This window comes from Rhinopithecus roxellana, chromosome 10 (genome assembly GCF_007565055.1).
Source record: "Rhinopithecus roxellana isolate Shanxi Qingling chromosome 10, ASM756505v1, whole genome shotgun sequence".
Classification (NCBI taxonomy): domain Eukaryota; kingdom Metazoa; phylum Chordata; class Mammalia; order Primates; family Cercopithecidae; genus Rhinopithecus; species Rhinopithecus roxellana.
In genome coordinates, this window is record NC_044558.1 from 80191306 (window position 1) to 80218254 (window position 26949).

At 46.6% G+C, this 26949-nt stretch overlaps 1 protein-coding gene across 2 annotated transcripts in view; it reads right to left on the bottom strand.

The window, feature by feature from the left end:
* TMEM132B (transmembrane protein 132B) overlaps nucleotides 1–26949 on the bottom strand; it is a 476296-nt gene that overhangs the window by 329988 nt on the left and 119359 nt on the right. Inside the window, exon 1 of one of the 2 annotated variants that reach the window (XM_010368427.2) lies at nucleotides 2402–2455. The exons of the other annotated variant lie outside the window; for it this stretch is intronic. Within the exon in view, the coding sequence (XP_010366729.1) occupies nucleotides 2402–2453 (52 nt within the window). The 5' untranslated portion in view covers nucleotides 2454–2455. Of the gene's footprint in view, nucleotides 1–2401; nucleotides 2456–26949 lie in introns of those variants that run through there. 2 annotated transcript variants of the gene reach the window in all.

The window sequence follows — 26949 nt, forward strand, 5'->3', positions numbered from 1 at the left end:
AATCTAATTGCCCCTCGAGGGCTCCACCTCCTGATACCATCACAATGGAGATTAGGGGTTCAGCAAATACGTTTGGGGGTTGGGTAGAATGTGAACATTAAGTCCATAACAATGTTCACTCAGTACCCATTAAGAGCCAGTCCTGTGCCCGGCACTGAAGTTGCAGGGAGAATACAGCAAAGCAACTCTGTCCTCACAGATTTTAGACTAGTTTGGAGTCGAGGAAGGAACAAGCTATTCCAGTAAAGAAAAGCGAGTCATGAGGGCAAATGTACTGAGGAGAGGCCCCAGTGCAGTCTTGATGAAGCCAGAGAAGACAGGACCTGTAGTTCATTGAATGGTGCCCCCAAAACACATCCACCTGGAACCTTACTTGGAAATAGGGTCTTTGATAATATAAGCAGGTCATATTGGATAAGGGCAGACTTTAAATCTAATGACTGGTGACCTTAGAAGCAGATGAGAGAATAGAGACAGGGAAGGTCATGTGAAAATGGAGTGATGAGGCCACAGCCAAGGAATGCCTGGAGCCACCAGAAGCTGGAAGAGACAGGAAGGATCCTCCCTCCCCTAGAGCCTTCAGAGCAAGTATGGCTCTGCCAACACCTTGATTTTGGACATCTTCCCTTCAAAGGAGAATAAATGTATGATGGATGCCCCAAGAGACTAACACAGTAGCCAAAGGACACCTGGAATAGCCAGGTCCCAGATGGGGAAGAAGGCTCCCAGCAGAGGAAACAGCATGGGCAGGAGAACACAGAACCCTGCTGTAGCTGCAAGGGTCTGGTGGCTGGGCAGGGGTGAGGGCACCATGCTGGACTGGAAAGGGAGGAAAGGGCACATCCTTCCGGGCTGGCGGAGGTCACTGCATTGTGTTTGGACTTTATCCCGGGGTAATGGGAAGCCACCTGAGTGACTGAGGTCCCAGGTTTGATATAACACGGTTAAGACATCACTCTGCTATTATGGAAAATGGACTAAAAGCAGGAAAGGCCAAGACAGGAAAATGAATGTGATGGCCCAGCCCTGAGGGGAGGGTGACTTTGTTTTACAAACGGGCCAAAGACGGTCCTTGTAGACTGGCCCGTTTACTTCTTCAGAGTGGGTTAGGGCCATCCATTCTCCAAGACCCCCAGGGCCAAAATCCAAATTTTACACAACCCATTGTTTTAAATGTAGCCCAAATAAGCCGATTTTTAGCTATGTAAAGCCCGCGTGCTTTATACATCCTGAGAAACTGCACCCAGCATCGACCCACCACAGATTTTTTCAAAAACCTTGGACTATAGAAGACTCCAGACAGCGGCTGACCCTTGGAGCCCCCTGACCCAGAGGCAACCCATGGTCCTGCTGTGTGACCTGGACACTTAAGCCCCCTCTCTAGCTCTCCTTTTCCCCAGGAGTTCCTTCTTCCCTTCCTGGTTGGCTGGTGGCCCAGGTGATGGCCACAGTCTCTGGAAGCTCTCCTGCTGTAGGAGACGTCCCCCGCATGGAACCTGTCAACGTGCTGCCCAAGTAAAGCTCACTGTTCCTGATCGGGCCTGAAGTCCTCAAACTCACCACAGCCTCTACTACAGAAAGGGCCACCAGGATGGAAAGGAAATGAAGACACAGTGGTAGGACTTGGACATCGATTAGCTATAGTGGGAGGGGAGAGGGTGCTGAGAGGGAAGAAAAGACGAAGAGGTCTTTTGAGCTTAGTCTTGGGCACAAGGGTGGACCTGTCACTGGGATAAGGGAGGTCGGTATTTGGGAGAAGGTGATGAGCTCTGCTTGGGACGTAGTTAGTTTTTGATATTTGTGGGCCCCCATGTAGAAATGAGTTAGATGCTGATGCTGGAGCTCAGGAGAGACCTGTGAGCTAGAGGGAGATTTGGGTGTCAGCAGAAGACAGGTGGTGACAGAAGCCATGGGGAAAAGTGGCCCAAAGAGAAATGTGCAGAATGGGAAAAAGAGGAGGGAAAGAGAGCCTTGGTGGAGAGAGGCTTTGGTGGAGAGAGGTTTTGGTGGAAGGGTCTGGCAGGGGGCAAGCCTGCAGAGAAGGCTTGGGGGCATCCAGGGAGAGAGAGGGAAGGGAGAGCAGGTGCCTGTCTTGGGAAGGCAGGGAGACCCTGGGAAGACGAGAAGGAAGGAGACATCGTTCTCATCAGTGCCGGTGAGCCGCAAAAAAGCCAAGCCTGAAGAAGTGGCCCCTGCATGTGACAATAGCCTTGGCGGCCTCGGTGGACAGCTTCCATGGCAACAGGGTGGCAAGAAGCACGACGAGTGAGCAGGACAAGAAGAAGGGGTGCACAGAGAACAGGCAACTCTTTCAAGAAGTCTGCTTCAAAGGGAGAATCTGAATAGGACTTGGGCCTGGTCCCATCCCTCTCCTGGTTGTGCCAGGTCATTCCCTTCCAGCCTCCCCCGGTGCAGACCGCAGTGGTGTCCATTCTGGACACTGCACCAAACATTTCCTGTAGAGTCTGGAGCTGAGGCCAGGGCACCAAATCTTCAGCTTTGTTCAACACCCCCCCAGTTCCTAATTCCCACCTCCCCCATCAAACAGCATTAAGCCGATGTTTATCATACAGGTTGCCAGGACAACAGAATGTCAGAGCTCATATGCTCCATACTGAGCTCATATCGTCTTCATTGGAAACAGGTCAGCAAGGAGGGCAAGTGGCTTTTTCAACCAAGTCTGGAATACTGTCAGGGCTTGTCTAGCACGAGACCAGTCACTTCAGAAGAGAGTAATTCTCCTCCCGAAAAGCAATCATCAGATCACACAACGGCTCTTCTAAAGCTCAAAGGCACGGGGACAGGCCAAGTGCTGAGCTCCTCAGAGTCCTTTTCTTCTGATCAGGCATTTGTTGGTCGCCTCCCCAATGTCTACACTCTTCTCTCCCTTTGTGGAGAACCTTGATTTGGTCATAACTGGGCATGTGACCTAGTGCAGGTCATTAGAGGGGGAGAGAGAGAGACACTGGGTTTGTGCAGAGGCTCCCTGGAGCATCCCCCTCTCCCTATGAACAACGTGGTAGGAGGTTGGAGGCCTGAAACCCCCAAATGTCACTGTGCTATGTGGGGAGCTCAGAGATGCAGGGCCCTGGAGTGGGCTCAACACCATGAAAAGCAAACCAGGAAGTCAAAGAAACTCGGTCCTCACACAGTCCGAGCTCCTGGGTCAAACTGCTCCATCTGATATGATTGTAGAGCCACAACTCATTCCATGAGGCACAGGAGAGAATCCACAGCATCCTCTGTGGTCCCATGACCTGCACAGAGAGAAGAGGAACTCCCACTAGAAGCTAGTAAGCCAGAGAGCTCCACCTGAAAGGCTGGAAACAACAACAACAAAACACACACACATACACACACACGCACACACACGCACACGCACGCACGCACACACACAGACACACGCGCACACCCATACACACACATACACCCACACACACGCACACACACAGACACACGCGTGCACACCCATACACACACATACACCCACACATACACACGCACACACACATACACACACGCACACACACGCACACACGCACACACCCACACACACACGCGCGCACACCCATACACACACATACACCACACATACACACGCACACACATACACATACACACACGCACTGCACACCCATACACACACACACACACACACACACATACACACGCACACACACATACACACACACGCACCCACACATACACACGCACACACACATACACACACGTACACACACGCACGCACACCCATACACACACATACACCCACACATACACACGCACACACACATACACACACACGCACACACACACATACCGCACACACGCACACACACATACACACACGCGCGCACACCCATACACACACATACACCACACATACACACGCACACACATACACATACACACACGCACGCACACCCATACACACACACACACACCCACACATACACACGCACACACACATACACACACACGCACCCACACATACACACGCACACACACATACACACACGTACACACACGCACGCACACCCATACACACACATACACCCACACATACACATGCACACACACATACACATACACACACGCACACACACACATACACACGCACACACACATACACACGCACACGCACGCACGCACACCCACGGGGGCAGGGAAAGAATGCAAGAGGCGAACACCTTAATGTAAAAATGAGCCAACTTCAGATCAGAAAAATGGAGGCCTCATATTTCCAGAATTCTCTGCAAAAATGTCAAATCTCTGATCAATAACTTTCAAATGCCACAATCCGTGAGTTCAAATAATAATTATTTGAAGACTCAGTAAATAAATATATTGACAAAGAGATTAATTGCTAATCACTTCTCCGATATTGTCATTACTTCCAAACAGTTAGATCCAAAACAAGGCAGTTTGCACCAGAAAGCATTCCCATTTCCCCTGGGCGCTGCTTTGAAAGTCCTCTGCTCCTGCCTGGTTTGAGGCTGCTGCTCCCACGGCCACGCATTCTAGGGGCATCAAACGCTCATGTTTTGATAAGAATTCAAAAGGCTTCTTGTCAGCTGGGATGCTGTGCTTTTTTCTGGGTTTTGTGTGTTTGCATCTTTACCTTACCCATATGTTCTGGGCCTGTGAAAAATGCAAGCAACTGGCAGATGTGTCCTGAGAAATCGCTGGCATGACTTATTCAATTTGCAAAAATTGTAAATACAATGGAACTCGTGCCTCAGGCTACGACATCTACCCCTTGTTATCAGCTATCTCAGTGGAAACGATGCCAGAAGAGCTCTGTGTTTTGCGTTGCAGGCAGGTAACCACTGTCTACACCAATGAGCCCAGGGCAGGAACTGGCCCAATGGAGTTTTGTTTGAGCCCCGTTGAAGCTGGACTGTTTTGCCCCAAAACTAAGAGGATTGCCACGTCCACATCTCACCTTTCAAGCTGAAAGGATCCAAAGACCAGACTTTGGAGTCTAAGGTAGCATGATCTCAATGGTCACTCTAGGGCAGTGGTCCCCAACCTTTTTGGCACCAGAGACCAGTTTCGTGAAAGGCAAGTTTTCCATGGATGGTGCAGGGCAGGGATAATCAGGATGCAACTGTTCCACATCCTAAGGGGAACACAACCTAGATCCCTCACATGCACAGTTCGCAATAGGGTTTGGGCTCCTATGAGTCTCTTAATGCTGCCGCTGATCTGGCAGGAGGCAGAGCTCAGGCAGTAATGCTCGCTAGCCTGCTGCTGGGTGGCCCGGTTCCTAACAGGCCACAAACCAGTACTAGTCCGTGGCCTAGAGGTTGGGGAACCCTGCTCTAGGGAGTAAAACTGATAATTTGGCAAAATCTATCCAAAATTAATCTGCACATACCTTTTGATTAATTCTTCTTCTCAGAACTTATCCTATGAATATACCTGCACACACGTGACATGAGACACCTGCAAGGTTCTTCGTGGAAGCAGTAATTCTACCAGCACCTTTCCGGTGCAGACCACCTTGTTTTGGATCTAACTGTTTGGAAGTAATGACAACATTGGAGAAGTGATCGGCAATTAATCTGTTTGTCAATATATTTATTTACTAGGACTTCAAAGAATTATTACTTGAATGCACCGATTGTGGCATTTGAAAGTTATTGATCAGAGATTTGACATTTTTGCAGAGGATTCTGGAAACATGAGGCCTCCATTTCTCTGATCTGAAGTTAGCTCATTTTTATGTTAAGAAAGTGGTCGCCTCTTGCATTCTTTCCCTGCCCCCATTGTTTGTGTGTTTGTATGTGTGTGTGTGTATATGTGTATATGTGTGTGTGTGTATTTGTGTGTATGTGTGTGTATGTGTGTATGTGTGTGTATGTGTTTGTATGTATATGTGTGTGTATGTGTGTGTGTGTGTGTGTGTGTGTGTGTGTGTGTGTATGTGTGTGTGTCTCTAAGGAAATTTCACAGTTCTGGGGGTTGTTTCCAACTTTCCGGTTGGAGCTCTCTGGCTTACTGGCTTCTTTCTATAATGCTTACATGATTTTTCTGGGTGCCAGGCCCTGTGAATGCCTTTATATACATGAGCTCCTTTCATCCTTATAACTCTATGAGGTAGGTAAGCACTACCATTTGCCTCATTAAGAAACAAGGAGCCCTGTACGGTGGCTCACGACCGTAATCCTAACACTTTGGAAGGCCAAGGCGGGCAGACCACCTGAGGTCAGGAGTTGGAGACCAGCCTGGCCAATGTGGCAAAACCCTGTCTCTACTGAAAATACAGAAATTAGCCAGGCATGATGGTGTGCACCTGTAATCCCAGCTACTCGGGAGGCTGAGGCAGGAGAATTGCTTGAACCCTGGAGGCAGAGGTTGCAGTGAGCTGAGATCGTGCCATTGGACACTCCAGCTTGGGCGACAGAACGGGACCTTGTCTCAAAAAAAAAAAAGAACAAAGAAACAAACAAAGTTGCTGAGAGGCAGAGAGAGGGTAGAGAATCTGGCCAGTCTTTTTGTTTTTTGTTTGTTTTGGTTTTGGTTTTTTGAGGCAGAGTCTCGCTTTGTTGCCCAAGCTGGAGTGCAATGATGTAATCTCAGCTCGCTGCAACCTCCACCTTCCAGGTTCAAGCATTTCTCCTGCCTCAGCCTCCCAAGTAGCTGACACTGCAGGCGCCTGCCACCACGCCTGGCTAATTTTTTGTATTTTCAGTAGAGACAGGGTTTCACCATTTTGGCCAGGCTGGTCTTGAACTCCTGACCTCAGGTGATTTGTCTGTCTTGGCCTCCCAAAGTGCTGGGATTACAGTGTGAGGCAGTGCACCCTGGCCAGTAATTTTTGTAGTGGCAAAAGACTAGAACCAAGCCAGTGTCCATCAATCGAGGAGTGACAACATAAGCTATGGGCCAGCCACACAATAGAATGTGGAAGGACAGCACTTGAAAAAAATACAGCTCTTTATGTCAGAGAAGGTTCTCCAGACATACTGTGTGTTAAGTGGAAAAAAACAAGGTACCAAACAGTACTCATGGTTTGCTACTGTCTATGAAGGCAAAGCAAATTACACATAGGAAAACATATACAGCATATATATATATATATATATATGCATAGAAAAGTACATTTCTATGCTTTTCTATGCATGACATATCTCTGAACACACTGGGGGAAAATGCTAATCATGTTGACTGCCTGTGCAAAAGAAAACTGGATTGCTGAGAGTAAGATGGAATTTTTTTAATTATAATCACTTCTATACTTTTTGAAATTTGAACCATATGAATGCACTACGTCTTTGAATATTTTAACAGTTTTGTTCAGGTATACTTGGCATCCAATAAAATGTACCCATTTAAAGCATATGGTTTGATTAGTTTAGCTACAATCTTATGCAACCATTGCCACAATTTAGTTTTAGAATACTTCCTATACCCCAAAAGCTCCCTGTGTTCACTGACAGGTAATCCCTCTTCCCACTCACAGCCCTGGCAACTATTAATCCGCCTTTGTCTCTGCAGGCTTGAATGTTCTAGATATCCATATACATATGTAGATATATGTATTAGTCTGTTCTCATGCTACTAATTACCCAAGACTGGGCAATTGATAAAGAAAAAGAGGTTCAATGGACTCACAGTTCCACATGGCAGGGGAGGCCTCACAATCATGGTGGAAGGTGAAGGAGGAACAAAGGCACACCTTACATGGGGGCAGGCAAGAGAATGTGTGCAGGGGAACTGCCCTTTATAAAACCATCAGATCTCGTGAGACTTATTCACTATCACAAGAACTGCACAGGAAAAACCTGCCCCCATGATTCAGTTACCTCCCACTAGGTCCCTTCCATGACACATGGGGATTATGAGAGCTACAATTCAAGATGAGATTTGGGTGGGGACACAGCCAAACCATATAACATACAATATGGAGACCTTTGTGCCCAGCTTCTTTTATTTGGCATAATAATTGATAAGTCACCAATATTATTATATTTATCAGTAGTTCGTGCCTTTTTATTCCATTGTATGGGTGTCCTAAAGGGTGTTCAGGCATTCACTAGTTGATGGACATTTAGGTTGTTTCCAGTTTTGGGCAATGACGAATAAACATTTATAAACAGGTCTCTTTTTTTAGGTAGATATCTAGCAGTGGAATTAATGGGTCATATGGTGGTGTATCTTAACTTTTAAGCAAACTGATGAACCAGGAGAGCTTGGTGGCTCACACCTATAATCCCAACACTTCAGGAGGCCAAGGTGGGTGGATCACCTGAGGTCAGGAGTTTGAGATGAGCCTGGCCAACATAGTGAAATGCTACCTCTACTAAAAATACAAAAAATTAGCTGGGCATGGTGGTGCACACCTGGAATCCCAGCTACTTGGGAGGCTGAGGCAGAGGAATCGCTTGAACCTGGGAGGTGGAAGTTGCAGTGAGCCGAGATCACACCACTGTACTACAGCTTGAGCAACAAGAACAAAACTCCATCAAAAAAAAAAAAAAAAGACTCATTTTCAAAAGTGACTACACCATTTTACATTCCCATCAGTACATAGAGGATTACAGTTTCTCCACATCCTTACCAAAACTTGATATCGCCAGGTTTTTCATTTTAGTCATTCCATTGGTTGTGCAGTGGTATCTCATTATGGTATTAATTTGCCTTTTCCTAATGACTAACAGTATTGGGGATATTTTCTGTCTTCAAAACATAAAATGTAAAAGTTTGGCTTAGTAACAAATCGAAATTGAGAGATGTCACATAACAGGACCTCTGGTTTCTCTCCCCCAAAATCAGAAAAATCTACCACTTCTTTGGTCTACATTGCATGTATCCAGATCCAGCACCTCTTTTCCAGAACTGTCCATTCCTAATTTTTCTGATTTAGACAGGCAAGACCAAAGCATATGCTGAATATCAGTAGCACCTTCAGTGGGGCCTGGGGCAGCATCTTTAAATCCACACACCAGTGGTTCCAAGTCAAAGATAAGGGCCTTCCTCTTAAGTGGAACAAATAAAGTTATAAATGAGCTCAGGTGAGGTTCTACCACCCGATGAGTCTGCTGAAAATTTACCAAAAACGTTTTGGTTTTCAGAGGTTTTGGAATCTGGAATCACAAAAAGATAATGGGTGCATAACATCTGCTCCTTCTAGACAGTGTGTTGCTTTCCATATTCCCCACAGTCCCAATGTCTAAGACCAGCCTGACCCCAGAGCACTTTCCCTTGTCCCTGTGGTGCATGGTGTTTCGGGAGCAGGCTCATGATTCATTTAAATGCATTTGTTTCCATTTGAATCGGCCAAAGACTGAGGTCAACTCAGCTCCCGCCTTGTGGTGCCGTTCCTGTACTTAAACACAGGCATGGAAACAGGCCTGAGCTCTTTACAGAGCAAACAAACCTGTCCCTTCTCCTAGCCAAGCTCACCCCAGCAATCCCGCCGGGGCCCCCTAACGTCCTCTCCATTACAACAGGCCGGTTCCACATGCTAATAAAAGCTGACTGCTTCAAGCCTGCTGGCAAATCTTATTAAAGTAATCCCCCTCCCTGAACCCAGATTATTACAGCCACCTTTATGGTAGAATAAAAATTAATTTTCTCAGCTATAATAAGAGCGATAAGAATGAGTCACTTGGGACCAAATAAAGATTACAATTAGCTCCAACAGAATAAGTCTAAATTTAACGTAGGCCAGCAATTTATTTGCTCCTATTTTCTCTCTGGTGCCTGCATGAATGCGGCTGCTGGATCAGACCTCCTCGCCAGCTGGGCCATTGTTGATACAGTTACATGAGGGGCTCCAGCAGGACGGTGACGCTCCAAGCCAGCCCCCAAAAGGCCAAAGCTCAGTGCAGGACCCAGAGACATCACAGGAGAGTCCAGGCAAGCGAGGCCAGTCCTTGCAGAAAAGGTGGATGGTGGTGCCCTAGACCAGTGGCTTCTTTTGTCTTTTTTTTTTTTTTTTTTTAAGGCAGGGTCTTGCTCTACTGCCCAGGCTGGAGTTCAGTGGCACAATCAGGGCGCACTGCAGCCCTCGATCTCCCGGGTGCAAGTGATCCTCCCACCTCAGCCTCCCAAGTAGCTGGAACTATGGGCACAAGCCATCACGCCCAGCTAATTTTGTTTATATTTTGTAGAGACAGGGTCTCACTATGTTGCCCAGGCTGGTCTTGAACTCCTGGACTCAAGCGATCCTCCCACCTCTGCCTCCCAGAGGGCTGGGATTACAGGTGTGAGCCAGCGCACCTGGCCAGTGGCTCCCTTCTGATCACTGGACCTATGTGATCATTGAGCCCCTCAGTATCCATTCCCCTCCTGGTAACTGCACCCCAGTTTTTCTTTGGGAACTACCTTCTCCTCCCTCTCTCCCATGTTTCAGGCAGTGGCAATTCCACTCTCATTTACAAGAATGAGTACCTGATCCAAGCCCAGGCAATCAGAGACCCAATGTAGGTCAGTGGGAATAAGGCGTAGGACTTCTGCTTGAAACATCTGATGAGAATTCTTTATTGCCACTGGGCTTTACTATGAAGATATCTTATCCCCCATGTGAATGTGTAAAATTAAGCCAATCCTCAGAGGAAGTGCAAGACAAGGAAAGATACTGGATCCTGGAAACAGTATTTGAACCCCTGGATCAAGCCATACCTGAAGCTGTACCTCTCTGCTTTTCAACTACATGAGTCAATAGCATTCCCATTTTCCCCGTTTAATGTTTTCTATCTCTTGAAACCAAACATGCTCTTACTAATACAATCTCTTCTCAGGATTTCTAGACAAACCGTCCCATCATCAAATTGTGTTCTGTATGATACTAAAGGGGGTGTCTCACTTTTTAGAGGGTTGAGAAAACAGGATTCCACCTGCCAGGACATGATATCCCAGATCTAGTTCTCAGGCAAATGAGAAAGAGGGTGATACACAGAGCATGAAGACTGATACTTTAGTCTTCATAAGTAATGCTGAGATAATGTCCCATCAAGACCATGGGTGCTCCCTCAGGGTTATCTGGACAAGAAGCTCTCAGCTTCCCATAGTACCTGGGGCTCTCATCTGTAAAGGGAAGAGTGGCCCGAGCCTCAGCTTCCCATTCCCTGAGATCTCCAGGTGTGGGCTGCTGGCTTCCTTAGACAATGTCCATAAATCCAAACTGTCTGGTGTCCAAAGCTTGAGAATTACTCCACTAACAAGGCTGCTTCCTCTCGATCAAAACTTAGGTGAGCCAGGGCTGTATGCATTCCTGTTACACTACTTGTTATGCAAGAGAAATTCTTGCACCCAGCACATAACAAGTGACCAAGTGGACAGACCCCACTTTCATGACAAAAAGGAACATAAATGTTCCTGAAAAGCCTCTGCTTTGGGGACATCTCAGGCCAGACAGCTGCAGTATAGCAAGCATCTCCGTCCACTCTCTCTTGGTTTGGACAGAGCCCCTGCCCTCTGAGGTCCAGCCTCTCCATCCTCAGAGAGAAAGGCTTACCCCAGATCAGAGGGTGGACAGGCTGCCCCCAACCCCATTTTGAGTCAACAAGAAGGAAGGCAGCCCAGCCCAGCCCTGAGGGGAACCAGAGAGTCAGTGCCTATCTCAGCGGGGTCGGGAGGGTAGTCTGAGGTCACCATCAGCTGTGGATCTGTGATGAGTCAGGGTTAGTCTATAGCCACATGAAGGGCAGCAGGGTGTGTGGCCAGAGCAGAAGAGAGGCTTCCAGTCAGTGTGGCTCAAAAGCAACCAGTCCTCCTGGGGCTTGAACATAAGATGGCAGCCTCGTTAACGTGGAGGCATTGGGACCCATACTGGAGAGCCGAGTTCTCATCATCTCTCCCCTCGTCCTCTGCCTGTCCCTCTCACTGTGTGGATGGAATGATTGTTCACTATCATCATTAACAGCATCTACTGTGTGTTGTTCAGAGTACACTGCCACCGGCTCAGATCTAAACACGCTACACGTGCTACCATCTTTGCAAATCCTCCCACCAGCCCCGGGAGCTGTAGCCACGGGGACAAAATTCTCCCCATTTTACAACTGAGGAAACTGACATTCAGAGAGGACACAACTCTTATCCAAGGTTCACCAGGACAAAACCAGGACCTAAGCCACCTCCAACTGATGCTCTTACCACTGGGCTACCTGCCCTGAAACCCAGGATTACATCATGGCCTGTGGGGACAACTGGGGGACCCCAGTGGGTCAATACCAGCAAGAGAGGTCAAGGACATCCAGTCCACTAACTTCCAGACTCATTTTTTTCTTAGCTATACAAACTGTTATTCAAATAACATTTTAATTGATTTTGTAACATTTTTTACAAGAGGATTTTTATAATACAACGAAGATACCTGGACCAACCATCCAAGTTAAGAAACAGGTCACTGCACATGGAATCAACCCAAATGCCCATCAATGGCAGACTGGATAAACAAAATGTGGTCCATAGACACCATGGAATACTATGCAGCCATGAAAAGGAATTAAATGTCCTTTGCAGGGACATGGATGGAGCTGGAAGCCCTTATCTTTAGCAAACTAACACAGGAACAGAAAACCAAACACTGTATGTTCTCACTTGTAAGTGGGAGCTGAATGGTGAGAACACATGGACGTGGTGGGTGGGGGATAACACACACTGGGGCCTGTCAGGGGTCGGGGTGGGAAGGGAGAGCATCAGGAAAAATAGCTAATGCATTCTGGGCTTAATACCTAGGTGATGGGCTGATAGGCACAGCAAACCACCATGGCACACATGTACCTACGTAACAAACCTGCACACCCTGCACATGTACCCCAGAACTAAAAATAAAAGTTGAAGAAAAATTAATTCATTAAAAGTTCTATTAAGAAAGAAAGAAAGAAAGAAAGAGAGAGAGAAGAGAGAGAGAGAGAGAGAAGAGAGAGAAAGAAAGAAAGAAAGAAAGAAAGAAAGAAAGAAAGAAAGAAAGAAAGAAAGAAAGAAAGAAAGAAAGAAAGAAAGAAAGAAAGAAAGAAAGAAAGAAAGGGGTCACTGCCAACGCAGCTGAAGTCCTCTGTGGTCCCTCCCCAACCACAGTTCCCTCCTGACCCCCGAGGTAAACCCTTTCCTCAACTTGGGATTCACCATGCTGTGAGCTTTTTTACTTGTATTGTAGTATATAATGCCTACATATGGTAAGATATGTTGTATCATTTCTAGATTTTATATAAATAGCATTGTACTCTATGATTCTACAACTTGCATTTTCCACCCAACATCATGTCTACGGAAGTTACATTTATTGACACACATTGCCGTAACCCACTCACTTTGCTACTATTTGGTATCCCATTGTATGGAAATACCATATGGATCCATTCTCCTGCTGGAAGTTTAGGTTGTTTCCAAGTTTCTGTGATTATACACAATGTTTTAAGAAACAATTCTCACACACGTCTTCGTGTTTATATTTGCATTTCCACTTACCTAGGAGTGGAGTTTCTGAGTTGTTTAAGGCGAAAAAACACCCTTACAAAGAAAGCTGATGAAGAGAACCACTGAGAGCTCCCCAGATGCAGCAAGGAGGGCAGGTCGGAGCCCCTCAAAGTCACACTGGCCACCCCTTCTGGCAGCCCCAGAATGTGAAGGCTCCAGGTAGAAGCCCAGCCCCAGAGGTCACTTGCCAACAGGTGGGAGACTCGACTAAGCTGATGATGGAGGAGGATTGAGATGATGAGGGGACCTGTCCCCACATTGGGAAGGCAGCACTATCCTTTGATGATGTCCCCCTCACTCAGGCGAGGACTCCTCACCAAAACCCAAAGTCCTGCTCCGAGCCCAGGAAAAGGCAAGCACAAAAGACTGAAGGGGAGCACCCCCACTTCTCAGTTCTGCCCATCGGGAGAGCGCAGTGGATCCATGCTCCCATTGCGTGGTGATCTCGCACAGCAGAGACTGATGGGCAGTGGAGACTCAGCCTTTTACATAGATGCACCTGCAGCAATGTGAAGCTGCAGGTGAATTTAAGCAATCGTGCCTAATAGTCACACAGTGTGCACTCCGGGCAAGATGCTTCCAATCATTTTCGGTATACCAACCCATTCTAATCCTCTCAACAACCCAGGTTCTATGATCAGCTCCATCTGAGAAGGAAACTGAGGCACAGAGTGAGGAAGTCACTTGCCCAAGGTCAACAGATGGGAGTCTCCGCCTGGCTGATGATGGAGAAGGATCGGGATGACAAGGGGTTCTGCCCTCAAGTTGGGAAGGCAGCACTATTCTTTGATGGGGAGCCCCCCATTCTGCTTCCAGCCCTCTCACTACCCTGCCAGGAACAAGAGGCAGGTGGGTTGTGGTGGGTAGGCAAGGAGAGAAGGCCTGGCCAAAGGCTCTGGCTGAGAAAGAGGAGACGTACTTATTTATGTGGGACCTTAGGGAAGTCACATCAGGCCTCCTGCCCTGCTTCCAATCCTCCCATGGCTCCCATCTGACTCAGAGTAAAAGCCCAAATCCTCACGGTGGCCTGCAGTACGGTCTGTGGGATGGTCCTTCTCGCTGCTCTGTCCCCCTCGCTTACGTCACTGCAGCCCCCCACTTCGTGTCTAGTGGACATCTGGCACCATTCTGCCACAGGACCTTTGCGCTTCCTGCCCACCATCTCCAGGAATGAGCTGCCCCAGGTCTTTATATAGTCAGTCCCTTCCCGGTACTCAGACCTCAGCTGACACATCAACTCCTCAGTGCTGCCTTCTTTGACCACCTTCTAGAAAATAGCTTCATGGAAGCCAGGTTAAAGGTACACAGGACCTCTCTGTACTCTTTCTGCAGCTTTTCTCTACATTTAAAATTGGTTCAAAATAAAGCATTTTAAAAAGGAAAGAAAAGAACCCTTTAGCTTGGTGTATTGAGGAAAAGCAAGGTTAGGATGCCTGACATAGAGGAAAAGAAAGAGTGGAAAGAGACGCTGCTTAGAATCAGGGCAGGGGCAGGCCATGCAGCCACTGCCCCCCATCCCCACCAGAAAGAGCTTGGATTTTATTCTCAAAGGGGTCTCAAGCAGGGCAGCTATGAAGCGCATCAGCAATTGTCCTGTAGAGGAGGAATTAGACTTATCCTGTGTAATCCCTGGAATCCAGGATGGACTTGATGGGGATGCAGGTTTGGATCTGTGTAGAAAGAATGTTCCAACACCTAAAGACAGAAGAGGAGGTAATGAGCCCACTTCCTCTGAGTTGGGCAACTTGAAGCTAAGGGAGTGCTTGTTGGAGAGAATATTCAGGGAACTCAGTATCCAGGACAAACTCTGCTACTCTAAGACCACCTGTGTCCCCAGAAAAGCCAGCCAGGTGAAGGGGATGCTGATCTTCCATTTCCACAACATCCGGGGGGTGGTGACCCAGGGTCCCCTGCCTGTTGTCCTAAGTACCTCCATTATAACCACCTCCAGAGCATCCTCAGTCTCTGGAGCCACTGCTGGGCAGACGTCAACGGCTGCAAACTGCTGGTGTGCATGACAACAATTGGCCAAGTAGCAACTGCTATTTTTAGACGGGGAATGGGGTCTCCTGTTCACTCCAAGTCCCATTACCCCTTAACCACCAAGAGGCAAGTGACACAGAATCTGAGGCTCAAATCCCAGCTCTACTGCCTTCTAGTTGTGTGACCTTGACCAAGTGATGCCATTGTTCTGTGCCTCAGTTTCCTCATCTGTAAAACAAGGATCATGGTAGCCATAGCATCAGGGCTATCGTGAGGATTGCATGAGTTAAGATACACACAAGCATTCTGAGCAGTGGCTGGAAAATAATAATAGTGTTAACAATTCCTATTATTGGCCGGGTGTGGTGGTTCACGCTTTTAAACCCAGCACTTTGGGAGGCCAAGGCAGGCGGATCACTTGAGGTCAGGAGTTCGAGACCAGCCTGGCCAACACGGTGAAACCCCGTCTCTATTAAAAATACAAAAATTAGCCGGGCATGGTGGTGGCACGTGCCTGTAGTCCCAGCTACTTGGGAGGCTGAGGCAGGAGAATCACTTGAACCTGGGAGGCAGAGGTTGCTGTGAGCCAAGATTGCACCACTGCACTCCAGCCTGGGCGACAGAGTGAGACTCCGTCTCAAAACAAAACACAAAAACAATTTCTATTATGACGCACCTTCACGTAGACACAGCATCATCGGTTGGATTCACGCCTGTGCTGATTCCCTAGCCCCGAACCTACTTCCTTCTGCGCGTAAGCTGCCTGGTTCCTGGCACTGGTTGAGTTTGCAAGCCCAGGAGGATGCCTTCCTGAGCCTGTCCAGAGCACATAGGAGAGGAAAAACGCAGAACAGAGCACCAAATAAACCTGAGCAGCTAACCAGCCCCAACTCTGCCTGCAAGTGTAGATAGGCAAGTGCCCCCAGACTGCCCCCTTCAGCTCCAAGGGGCATCCGCACACCTCCCACGGGCAGCCAGTGCTCACCAGAGGCACTTCGCACAAAGAAGACATTTCTCAGCTAATTTTTATTCTAATTTCTGAAAGAACAGGCCAGGCAACCTAGATAGTCATTAGCATTGAAGAAAGAAACATCTCATCCCAGCTCCTAACCCCTCAGACTTAGCTGAAAAATGACAGCAGCCTCTGGCAACTTCACTCATTTGGGCTGGAAGAAAAGATCTTTGTGCCTCCCTGGCGAGGGTTCACGACCTCTCGTGCGGTTCCCAGCTTAGAGAATTTGCCCCGTTCAAGCCCTGCTGGCTCAGTCTCTTCCAGGAAGAAGTAGCTGAGCCCCTCAGAGCCCGGGTGCAGGAAGCACCTCCTCAATGCAGCACAAGAGACCCCGGGAAGCCCAGCACCACCTCTGGGGCCCACAGGACCACTTTTCCCCTGTTCCTCGCCCTCGAGGCAGAAGGCAGCTTTGCCTTCCAAACCAGGCTTCTGAGCAAGAAGGAAAGAAAGAGCCTCCCATCTGCTGCCTCGAGTTGGTACTGAATCTCAGCAAAACCTCCAATTACTCTGGAGGAGCTATCGCTGCTGATCTTTGTCAAAATCTCCACATCCCAAGAAGGTGAGACCTCGTTACTGTTTCCAGACGCCCACGCAGAAGTCAAGGCTGGTTTGCATAGGACTGGAGGCTGGGACGTGGCAGCCTGCACCTCGAATTGGAGCAAGACTTTCAGAGAAACAAAACATAATCAAGTCCCCTGCACACACTCAGCTAAGCTCTCTGCACACAAGTATACATGAGTTTGCACGCCACCCAGGCAGGTGCTGGATGACAAGAACAGAGGCCAAAAAAGATGCACTGATCCTGGGGATGAAGATTTGAGTTCAATCTGTATTTGCTGAAAGCCTATCATGCACCAGAAGACAGAGACACAAAGAGATGTCCTGACAGAGAGGACGTCTGGCCGGACACTTTGGCAACACACAGGACTGGCTAGGTCATATGCAGGGCCCCGTGCAAAATAAAAAGGCAGGAGCCTTTCGTCAAAAAGTATTAAGAATTTCAAGATCATGACACAAAGTTTGGGGTCCTTCTGAGCATAGCATCCCCTGCAACTGCTCTAGTCCCATGTCCATGAAGCCAGCCTGGGTTGCATGTGGCAGAAAATTAACCCGAACCAATGGAGGGAGGGGAGGGGAGAGGGGAGGGGGAAACAGGAGGCGAGGGAGAATGGGAGGGGGTGGGAAATGAAGGAAGGAAGAGAAGGGAGAGAGAAAGGGAAGGAGGATGTAATCCCAGCACTCTGGGAGGCCAAGGTGGACAGATCACGAGGTCAGGAGATCGAGACCATCCTGGCTAACACAGTGAAACACTGTCTCTACTAAAAAATACAAAAAATTAGCTGGGCGTGGTGGCGGGCACCTGTAGTCCCAGCTACTCGGAGGCTGAGGCAGGAGAATGGCGTGAACCCGGGAGGCGGAGCTTGCAGTGAGCCAAGATTATGCCACTGCACTCCAGCCTGGGCGACAGAGCAAGACTCCATCTCAAAAAAAAGGGAAGGAGGACGGGAGGAAGGGAAAAAAAGGAAAAGAGAAAGGAGGGAGGAAGGGAAAAAAAGGGAAGGAGGAAGGGAGGAAGGGGAAAAAAGGAAGAGAGAAAGGAGGGAGGAAGGGAGGGAAGAAGAGGAGAAGAGAGAGAATGGAAAGAAGGAATGAAAGAATTAAAGAGCAAGGAGGCATCAAGAAAGAGAAAGGAAAAGGAAAAGAGAAATCTATGGATCACATAACTAACCATCTAGGAACTGCTTCCATCTGACTGGACACAGGTTCAAATCATCCTCAAAACCAAGGTTTACTGACCCTCGCTAGGTGTCAGCCACTCTTCTAAGGGATTTATATGTACTGACTCATTTACTTATTTATCATCACGAGACCCTGTCCTAGGTATTTCTATGTCCCCATTTTTAAGATGAGGAAACTGAGGCACAGAAAGGTTAGGCAGTTTGCCCAAGATTTCAGATTCAGTACGCAGCCAAGCCAGGATTCAAACCCAGGCACTCTCACTCCCAGCTCACACGAGAGGTGTCAAATAAAAATCATGCACACAGTCCACATCCTGAGCACATGCAGGCTTCCAGGAAAGCAGGCGCTTTGGTAGACACGTCCCGCGCCAGCTGTCTGTGGAGGCAGAAGGGTTAAAGGAAGAGCTCCCCATTGGTTTAGGGTGTATTCATTAGGGACGGCCCATTCTAGACACCCTCACCCCCACCCTCTGCCCTTTCGTAACTCCTCAATAGCACAGAAGACAACAGGATGGGGAAATGGCCACAGTATACAGAGCCCACTGTGCCAACTCTGAATCCTGACAGATTTCTGCAAGGTAAAACCTGTAGGAACAGCTCTCAGGGTGAGTGCATTTTAGACATTTCTCAGTGACTGTCCCTGAGTGGAATGCAACCATCCAGATACATTAGCTGTGCCATCCATCAGCCCAGCAGGCTCCAGAAGCAGAGGCCAACCTCCTCAGAGATGGTGGCGCTCAGCCTGGGACTCTCCAGAGGACGCTGGGACATCTACCCACAGGTCCCCAGAGGGCACCCCAGGAACAGATCTACAGCAGACCTTTTCATTCTTAACGTGAATTTCTTGCTAACCTTTAAAAATGGGGAGTTCAAGCCCTGGCATCCTGAAGAAATGGCTGATCCCACATCCAGAGCAAGACATGTACCAGATGAATCTGGAGGATCCTGTGCCAAGATGTAGGAAAATGCTCTTACTGACGGGGATGCACCAAAAGGACATGCGAGGCAGCTGGAAGGAGCACCTGCTGGGTGATGATGGGATGATTTAGAGCATCCAAACAGCTAATGACTCCGTGGGTTGAAACCCATCAAATATACTAAAATTCATGAGCTCACAGTGATACTAACAAACCAGCATATGGAGAGTCTATTGGGCTGGATTTCTGGCTTCTCTTGAATACCTGGAAGATCTGAGAGCATTAGACCTACACTCTCATATGATGACAGTTGGATGGAGCTGGGAGCAGCTGTCCCCCTTGTAGGCAGGGCACAGGCTCTCCACTTTGCCACAGTCCTCACCACTCCCTATTACTGCACCAGAGAAAGAGTGCTCATTGTTTGTATATGAGCACCTGCTTCACTCCTTTATGCCATGTACCTGCTACTTCGGTCGAAAATATCCTTCTGATCTGGAACATCCCTCATCTAGCAGTTCCTGGAGGTCAGATCTGGCCTAGCTTCTCTAGGCTGCTTCCAAAAGACCCATGATCAGAAGGAAATATCATGCTATTGAAAAATGATGGGCCACATTCCCCACCCAACCTCCCTGCGCCCGCCACACATCCTCTGGCCTGCCCGCTCTCTGCCATTTGGTTGGGGTTCTGTGCAGAGGGACAGTGGGCTATGATTTGCATTTTTAAAGGCTCATTCTGGCTCCTCGATGAGAACAGACTGGAAAGAGATAAGCATGAGAGAAGCAAGATGCTAGAAAGAGCTTCAGCAGATTCCAGGCAGGAGATGATGGGACTTGGATCAGGGTGGAAGAGAGAAGATAGGCCAGAACCCTGGGAATTCAAAGCTAGAGGTGGCAACTCACTGATGGATAGGACGTGGGATGTGAAAGGAAGAGAGAAGCTGGGATGATGCCAAGGTTTTCAACCTGAGCAAACTGGAAGGATGGAATTGCCGTCAGCTGCCACGTGTGTTCTGGGAAAGTATGATTTTCATGTCTATTTAAATTAATTGAAATCCCAATTAACTTTTATTTAAAATCACCATTCCCAAGCAGCTGTTGCCTGCCTCCCCTCATAACCTAGAATCAAAATGGCACTGTCTTGTAACGGTGACCTGGTTTCTCTATGACTAACAAACAGGGATGCCAAACGGGCTGAGTGCCAGCGAGCCAGGAGCATCCGTAAGAAAGAATCTCCCTTTAAAGGGCCACTGCTGCAGGATTCTTCTGCAGACCCCAGTACACACCCACCTTTTGTCACGCTCCATTATGTCTAAGAAGATGGGAGCAGTGTCTCAGCCCATCTTCCCAAAATAGCCCAGAAGAGCAAGCAGGAAATATTCCACCCCAAAAGGTCTTTCACTGAAGAGTTGGGAAGCTCTGGGAGCAGGTGCATATAATTGAACGGCCTCGGACACCAGTACTCAGTGATGGGCCACCTGAGGTGACATCGTATTTCATTTCTATAATTGCTCATCCTGTGCCTTGAGTCAAGGAGACATCTTAAAACCATTTCTCACATCCACACACCCATTAGCAGATGAAAGGGAGGTGCTCTCCCAAAGCCTCTAAATGTACTATGCCTCTCATTGTTCAGGAAGACCCAGAACCACCGTGGGGGTGTTGCAGGGGGAGGTCAAAGTGTTTCTCTGCAAGGCTGGCTGCTTGCTGTTGCCATGGTAACCAAAGGCCTACCAGAGGCAGCAGCCACTGAGAGACGGCCCCACGGGAGACTCGTGGCTGGAAGCTTTCCGAGTAGAGAAGTCTCACCTCCCTGGGGTAGGGGTGGTTATGTAGACTTGAAGAGGGCAGTCTAACTCACATGCCTGGGTTCAAACCCAAGTTTCCCTGCTGATTAACTGTGTGAACCCTGGAGCTTACTCAAGAGCTCTGCACCTCAGCTTCCTCATCTGTAAAATGGGAGGGACCATGGGTGTAGCAGGGAGCTACGGAGATAGGCAATGTGCCCAGCAAACAGGAGCCCTCAACAATCCTGCTATAATTCCCAGCCACTGTCCACACCACCACCTCTGTCCGGGTCTCCCACAAGCCATGCCACTGCCCGCCAGGAGATCTGGCTGGACATGGGTGCAGGAAGAGCTGCTTTGCACAGCTTGTGAAAGATGGTGTCTTCCAGAGGGTCACACCAGTAGATCCATCTCACATGACATTCCTTCCTACAGGGATGGGCCAACATCCCTTCCCTTTGAGTCTCGGTGGGCCTGGGACTACAGTGGAAGAGACTCCATGACCCTTGTGGGGCAGTCATAAAAGGAAATGCAGCTCCTACTTGGGCCTCTTGGGATGCTCACCCTTGCAACCAGCTGCCATACTGCAAGGAAACCAAGCAGCCACAGGAAGGTGGTCATGGAGGTGTTCCAGCCACAGCCCAGCTGTGATCCCAGCAGACAGCAGCACCAACCCCCAGACATTCGAGTGAGCCCTGAGATGACTCCTTTGAGCTGCCTCGGATGATGACAGCAAGTGGAGCAAAGACAGCTGTTCCTGCCACACCCTGTTCCAATTCTAAACTAGTGAGCAAAATAAATGGCATTGTTCTTTTAAGTCACCAGGTCTTGGGGTAGTTCATTACACTGCAACTGTTCATAAGAACACAACTCTTAGAAATTTTAACTTTGAGCCTCACTCAAACTGCTCACTATAAAATTCCTTGAGGGCTCAGCCAGAGGACAGACTCTGCCAAGGAAGCACATCTCCATTAGCCCTTCAGCGATGGACCTGGAGGGGAAGCGGAGGTGCTGACTTCTGCCTGTTGTAGTGTCCATTTCCCCCGAGAATGGAAATTCCAAGAGGACAAAGACCACATCCAAGTTTTCCTTGCCTAGGACAGAGCCTGGCATATAGTAGGTGCTCAGAAAATATTGGTCAAACGAATAAGAACATCAGATACAAAAAGAACCGAATAATTAAGATTCTAAAGTGTGGTAACGAATGTTTTCACCTGATGAGAGCTAGTAGTAACCGCAATAACTAAACTAATAAAAGCGAGCTGCAAAGATCTAATCTTACTACCCCTAAAAGAACAAACATCTGGCAAGTAGAGGAAGGCAGACAAAGTGATATTTTTCTTTTCAAGGCTGCTTCTGAGTCTATGAAAAGATAAAGAGCATCTTATTCCAAATAGCATATAAAACTGAAGGATTATAAAAATATATAATAAAGAATCTGAGTATCTCCTGACCACAATGTTCAGTTTAGGATTAGTCATAATAGCAGAGAACTAGAATCAGTTTTAAAAGCCCATCAGGTGGAGAAGAGCTAAATAAATCATGACACGATGGACTATTACACAGCAGGTAAAAAGACTCAGGTAAGTGTAAATGTGCTAACATGATCAGGTCTACAAAATATATTGTTGGCTAGAAAAAAGCAAGTTGCGGAATACTATGTCAATATAACATTTAAATGAAAAAATTAAATGCACAAGAATAACATATTGTTCATGGTTCCACATATAAGGAAAAATATAAAAACATTAAATTCATGATCGTATTTGCCTCTGGGAGAGGGGATGGAATTGAGGATGGTGCAAAAGAGAACTTCAATGTTTTCTGTAATGTTCGGGTCCTTTTTTACAAAATAATAAAAGACCTGCTGCAAATGTGACAAAATGTGAACAGCTGACATTTCTAGACGCAGAGTACACTGATGTTTGTTATGTTACTCTTTGTAATTTTCACGTTTTTTTATTTCGCAAAATAAAAATTACAATTAAAAAAAAAAAAGAAAGGCTTTTCACATCCTGCTAGTAGAACTGTAATTAGCAACCACATTTTAAAGTACAATGTGCAATAATTTATTAAAATGGCAAATGCATAACCCCCTGAGCCCCGCAATTGCATGTCTTAATATTCACCCTGGAGAAAGGCTAAGCACTCAGGCACATAACAGGATATTAGCCAAGCATTGCTCGTAATGGAACACACTTGGAGACAGCTTAGATGTCCACAAGTGGGGAACAGCTAAGGTGTCCAGAGCAGTTCCATATTCCAGAACAATATACAGCAGCAGGAAAGAACAGAGTAGATGACGTCTGTGAATTGTTGTGAAACCATCTTCAGGATGCACTGTTGAGGGAAAATAGGCAAGTTGCAAAAATATTATGTAAAGTATATATTTGTCAAAATACTGTATTTTTCTACAGGTGAATATATATACACTCACATATATAACTATATATATACTTATACTATAGTATACGTATATACGTATATAAGTATACTTAGTATACTTAGTATAAGTATACTATAGTATAAGTATATATATAGTTATACATATGTGTGTGTATATATATTCACCTGTAGAAGTATAAGTATGTAAGTATATACTACAGTATATATACTTATGTGTATGTATATACTATAGTATATATATACTTATGTGTATATATATACTTGTAATATACTTGTATCATAAGTATATATACTTGTGATACAAGTATATAAGTATATAAATATAAGTGTACATATACTTGTATCACAAGTATATATACTTGTGATACAAGTATATAAGTATATAAATGTAAGTGTATATATACTTGTATTACAAGTATATATAAGTATATATAAGTATATAAATAAGTATATAACTATACTTATATTACAAGTATATACATACTTTTATTACAAGTATATATACTTATATTACAAGTATATATATGCTTATATAACATATATATACTTATATTACAAGTACAGACATAGACACGATCTGAAATAAAGAAAATAAAGGTGTAATAACTGTGGTTACTTCTGGAGAGAAAGTAGAGACGTGGGACTTGGGATGCTGATCACAGCAGACTTAAGCCCTATTTGTAATGTTTTCATTTTCACACAGATAAACAGTAATAATAATAGCAAACCCTATCTCATTTTTCTGATTTGCCAGGCACTGTTCTAAGTGCCTTCCACGCATTCATTCAATCAATCCAACAATGGTCCTAAGAGGTCGAATGCTAGTATTATTCCTATTTTACAGGAAGGATCCCAAAGTACAGAGAGGTTAAGAAAATCACTTAAATCAAAAAGAATCACAACCATACAGACTGAAACACATTACTTGTATTTAAATCCATGGGGTTGTCATGATACTGCACGAAACCTTCCTGTCTACACCATTCATTCACTTGTTCAAAAATGAGCCCTCTCTATGTGCCAGACAGAATCCCTGGTCTTGTGGAGCTGACAGGTTTATGGGAAAAAGAAAGACTACCAATGAAATAAATAATAAAATGCATAGGATTCTAGATAGCTGCAAATGACATGGAGAAAAATGAAGAAGGAGGATAAGAACACTGGAGTGGACTCCAGTGGCTGCAGTGTTAAGTAGGAGGCCAAGAACCTCCTAAGGGCCACCATGATAAAGGTCTAAGGAGGTAGGAGCACAGAAAGGGAAGGGAGGAGGTCCCAAGAAGAGGAAATAAGTGCAAAGTCCCTGAGGCAGGAGCATGCCCAGGGTGTTCCAAGGCTAGCAGGAGGTCGGTGTGGCCAGACTGGGGCAAGTAAACACACAGGAAGTCATGGAGGTAATGGGAATGACCAATTATTTAGAGCATTCTGATCCACTTTAAGGACATTGGCTTTTACTTGGAAGGAGATGAACACCACTGGGGCATTTTGAGCAGAGGAGAAACATGGTGCAATTGACATTCAGCAAAGTTGCTTTGGTTGTTGTGGGAAGAAAGGGTTGAGAAGGGACAAAGGAGAGGCCACTGCAATGGTCCAGGCAAGCAACAATAATGGCCGGGAGCAGTGAAGGGAAGGAGAAGGAGTTAATTTCTGGATATATTTGGAAGACAGAGCCACAAGATTTGCTGATGGCTTGGAAGGAACTGAAGGGGAAGAATCAGGGATGCTCTAGGTTTTTTAGCCTGAGCAGCTGGAAGGATGGAATTGCCATCAGAAGTAGGGAAGGCTGTGGGAGGAATAGATTCAGGACAAAGGTGGGAAGTATGGTTTTGGGCCAGGTAAGTATGAGATACCAATGAGATGTCCAGGTAGAGATGTCATGTAGACAGTCAAGAGAGAGACGTCTAGAACCCAGGGGAGAAGTCCTGGCTGGAGATAGAGTGAATAAGCTTCATCTGCCATCTGCTAAAACCTGAGGCTCCAAGAGCTAAATGTGGCCAGCAGGTGTGTTGTGTTAAACCTGCATAATATTTTTTAATTTAGATTTATTTCCCACATTTTTCATAAGAGTCCAGATTTCTAGTCGTGGTTGGAAAATTGGAAAATCTGCCAACTTTAGACTCTAATTCCTGGTTGGAGATGGGCAGTGTCCACCTCCTTGGACCAGGCAGCCAACCGGAGCTTCCAGTTGGCCAGCTAAGCTTATCACTTCACCTGCCTGGCCCCCTGGGGCCTATCAGTGACACTCCTGGCACAAGACGCTAAGAAATGAATCTCCACTTAGACAACTGCTGTAGCACAAAGCTAGCGAAGCCTGGAACTTCTGACTTTTTCCCTTATCTACCCAAAAAGCTCATTACAAGGATCTCGCAGACAAAACAACCTGGCATGATCTCTAACTTCACTGGAGTACAGAGTTGTTAAAAACACCCAGCAACAGAGAAAGATGGAAACTCAATGTCAGCCAGGTGGGAAGCAACACAGTCCATCTGGCTCTCATTTCCCTCAATCAAGATCTCCTTGTCTTTTAAACTTAGAGATCCCCAACAAAACAATGATAAATCATGGCAAAGTGTTAGGAGGTTTTCTCTGACATCCCACAAAGCATATATTTCCATTACCTGTCCCAGATTGGCCAAATGAAGACCAATGCATCTATAAAACGCAATGACATGTTAATACAAACCTTAGAAAAGATAAAATGCCTTTTATCTCTATCTTAGGAAAACCTAATAAAGAAGTAACTGTCCGCGACGCCATGGAATTTCACTCAAGGCTTTACTTTATGTCAGGACTTCTTAGATCATTAACTTTTAACAGACAGGCTTCCCCCCATACCCTGGGCTTTGGACATGGTGGCTGCCATCTCACACTACATTGATAAGCCATTAAAATTGGACTCCTGCTTCCCATCAGAACTTTAGTTAACGAGCTCCAGCTGATGCCTCCTGATGACAGCAAATCCCAGCGTGAATCTCCTATGTCAAGGTTTGCAGCTAAAAGGTCTCGGCGGTATTTACTTGCACAGGTCTCTTATTGCTGAATGGGAACCCCTGAATCTAAACCGTTGCCCACGTCTGATCTCCATGATGGCAGCTCCTGGAAGAAGGTGGAGGAGATGGGTTGAAAAGTAGACAACTGATAATTTTAAGGCTTCAGAAGTGTACCAACATATTCAGAGTAGTTGGGGAGTTCTCCAATCCATGACAAGGAGTGTCCAAACTCCCCTGGGGGAGTTAAAAAGTAACAAGTCTAATATCCTGAAACAGCAAAGCAAATGTCTTACTTCCAACAAGACAATGACTCCAACAGTGATTACCAGAGAGAACAATGATCTCCCTACACTCAGGAAAAAGCTCATCCATGCTATGCTAACAATGTGAACAATGTGTCAATATCTGCACTATCAATGTGGAGCAGCATCAAAGAAGAAAAGATTTTTTTTTTAGAAATGGGGTCTCACTATGTTGCCCAGGCTGGAGTGCAGTGGCTATTCACAAGCACGGACATTGTGCACTACAGCCTTGAACTCCCTGCCTCAAGAGATTCTCCCTCCTCAGCCCCCAAAGTAGTTGGGACTACAGGCAAGCAGCACCATGCCTCGCTAAAGAAGAAAATGTTTAAACACTAGTTCCTGGTGTTTGGAAAACTGGATATCCACATGCAAAAGAATGAAGCTGGACC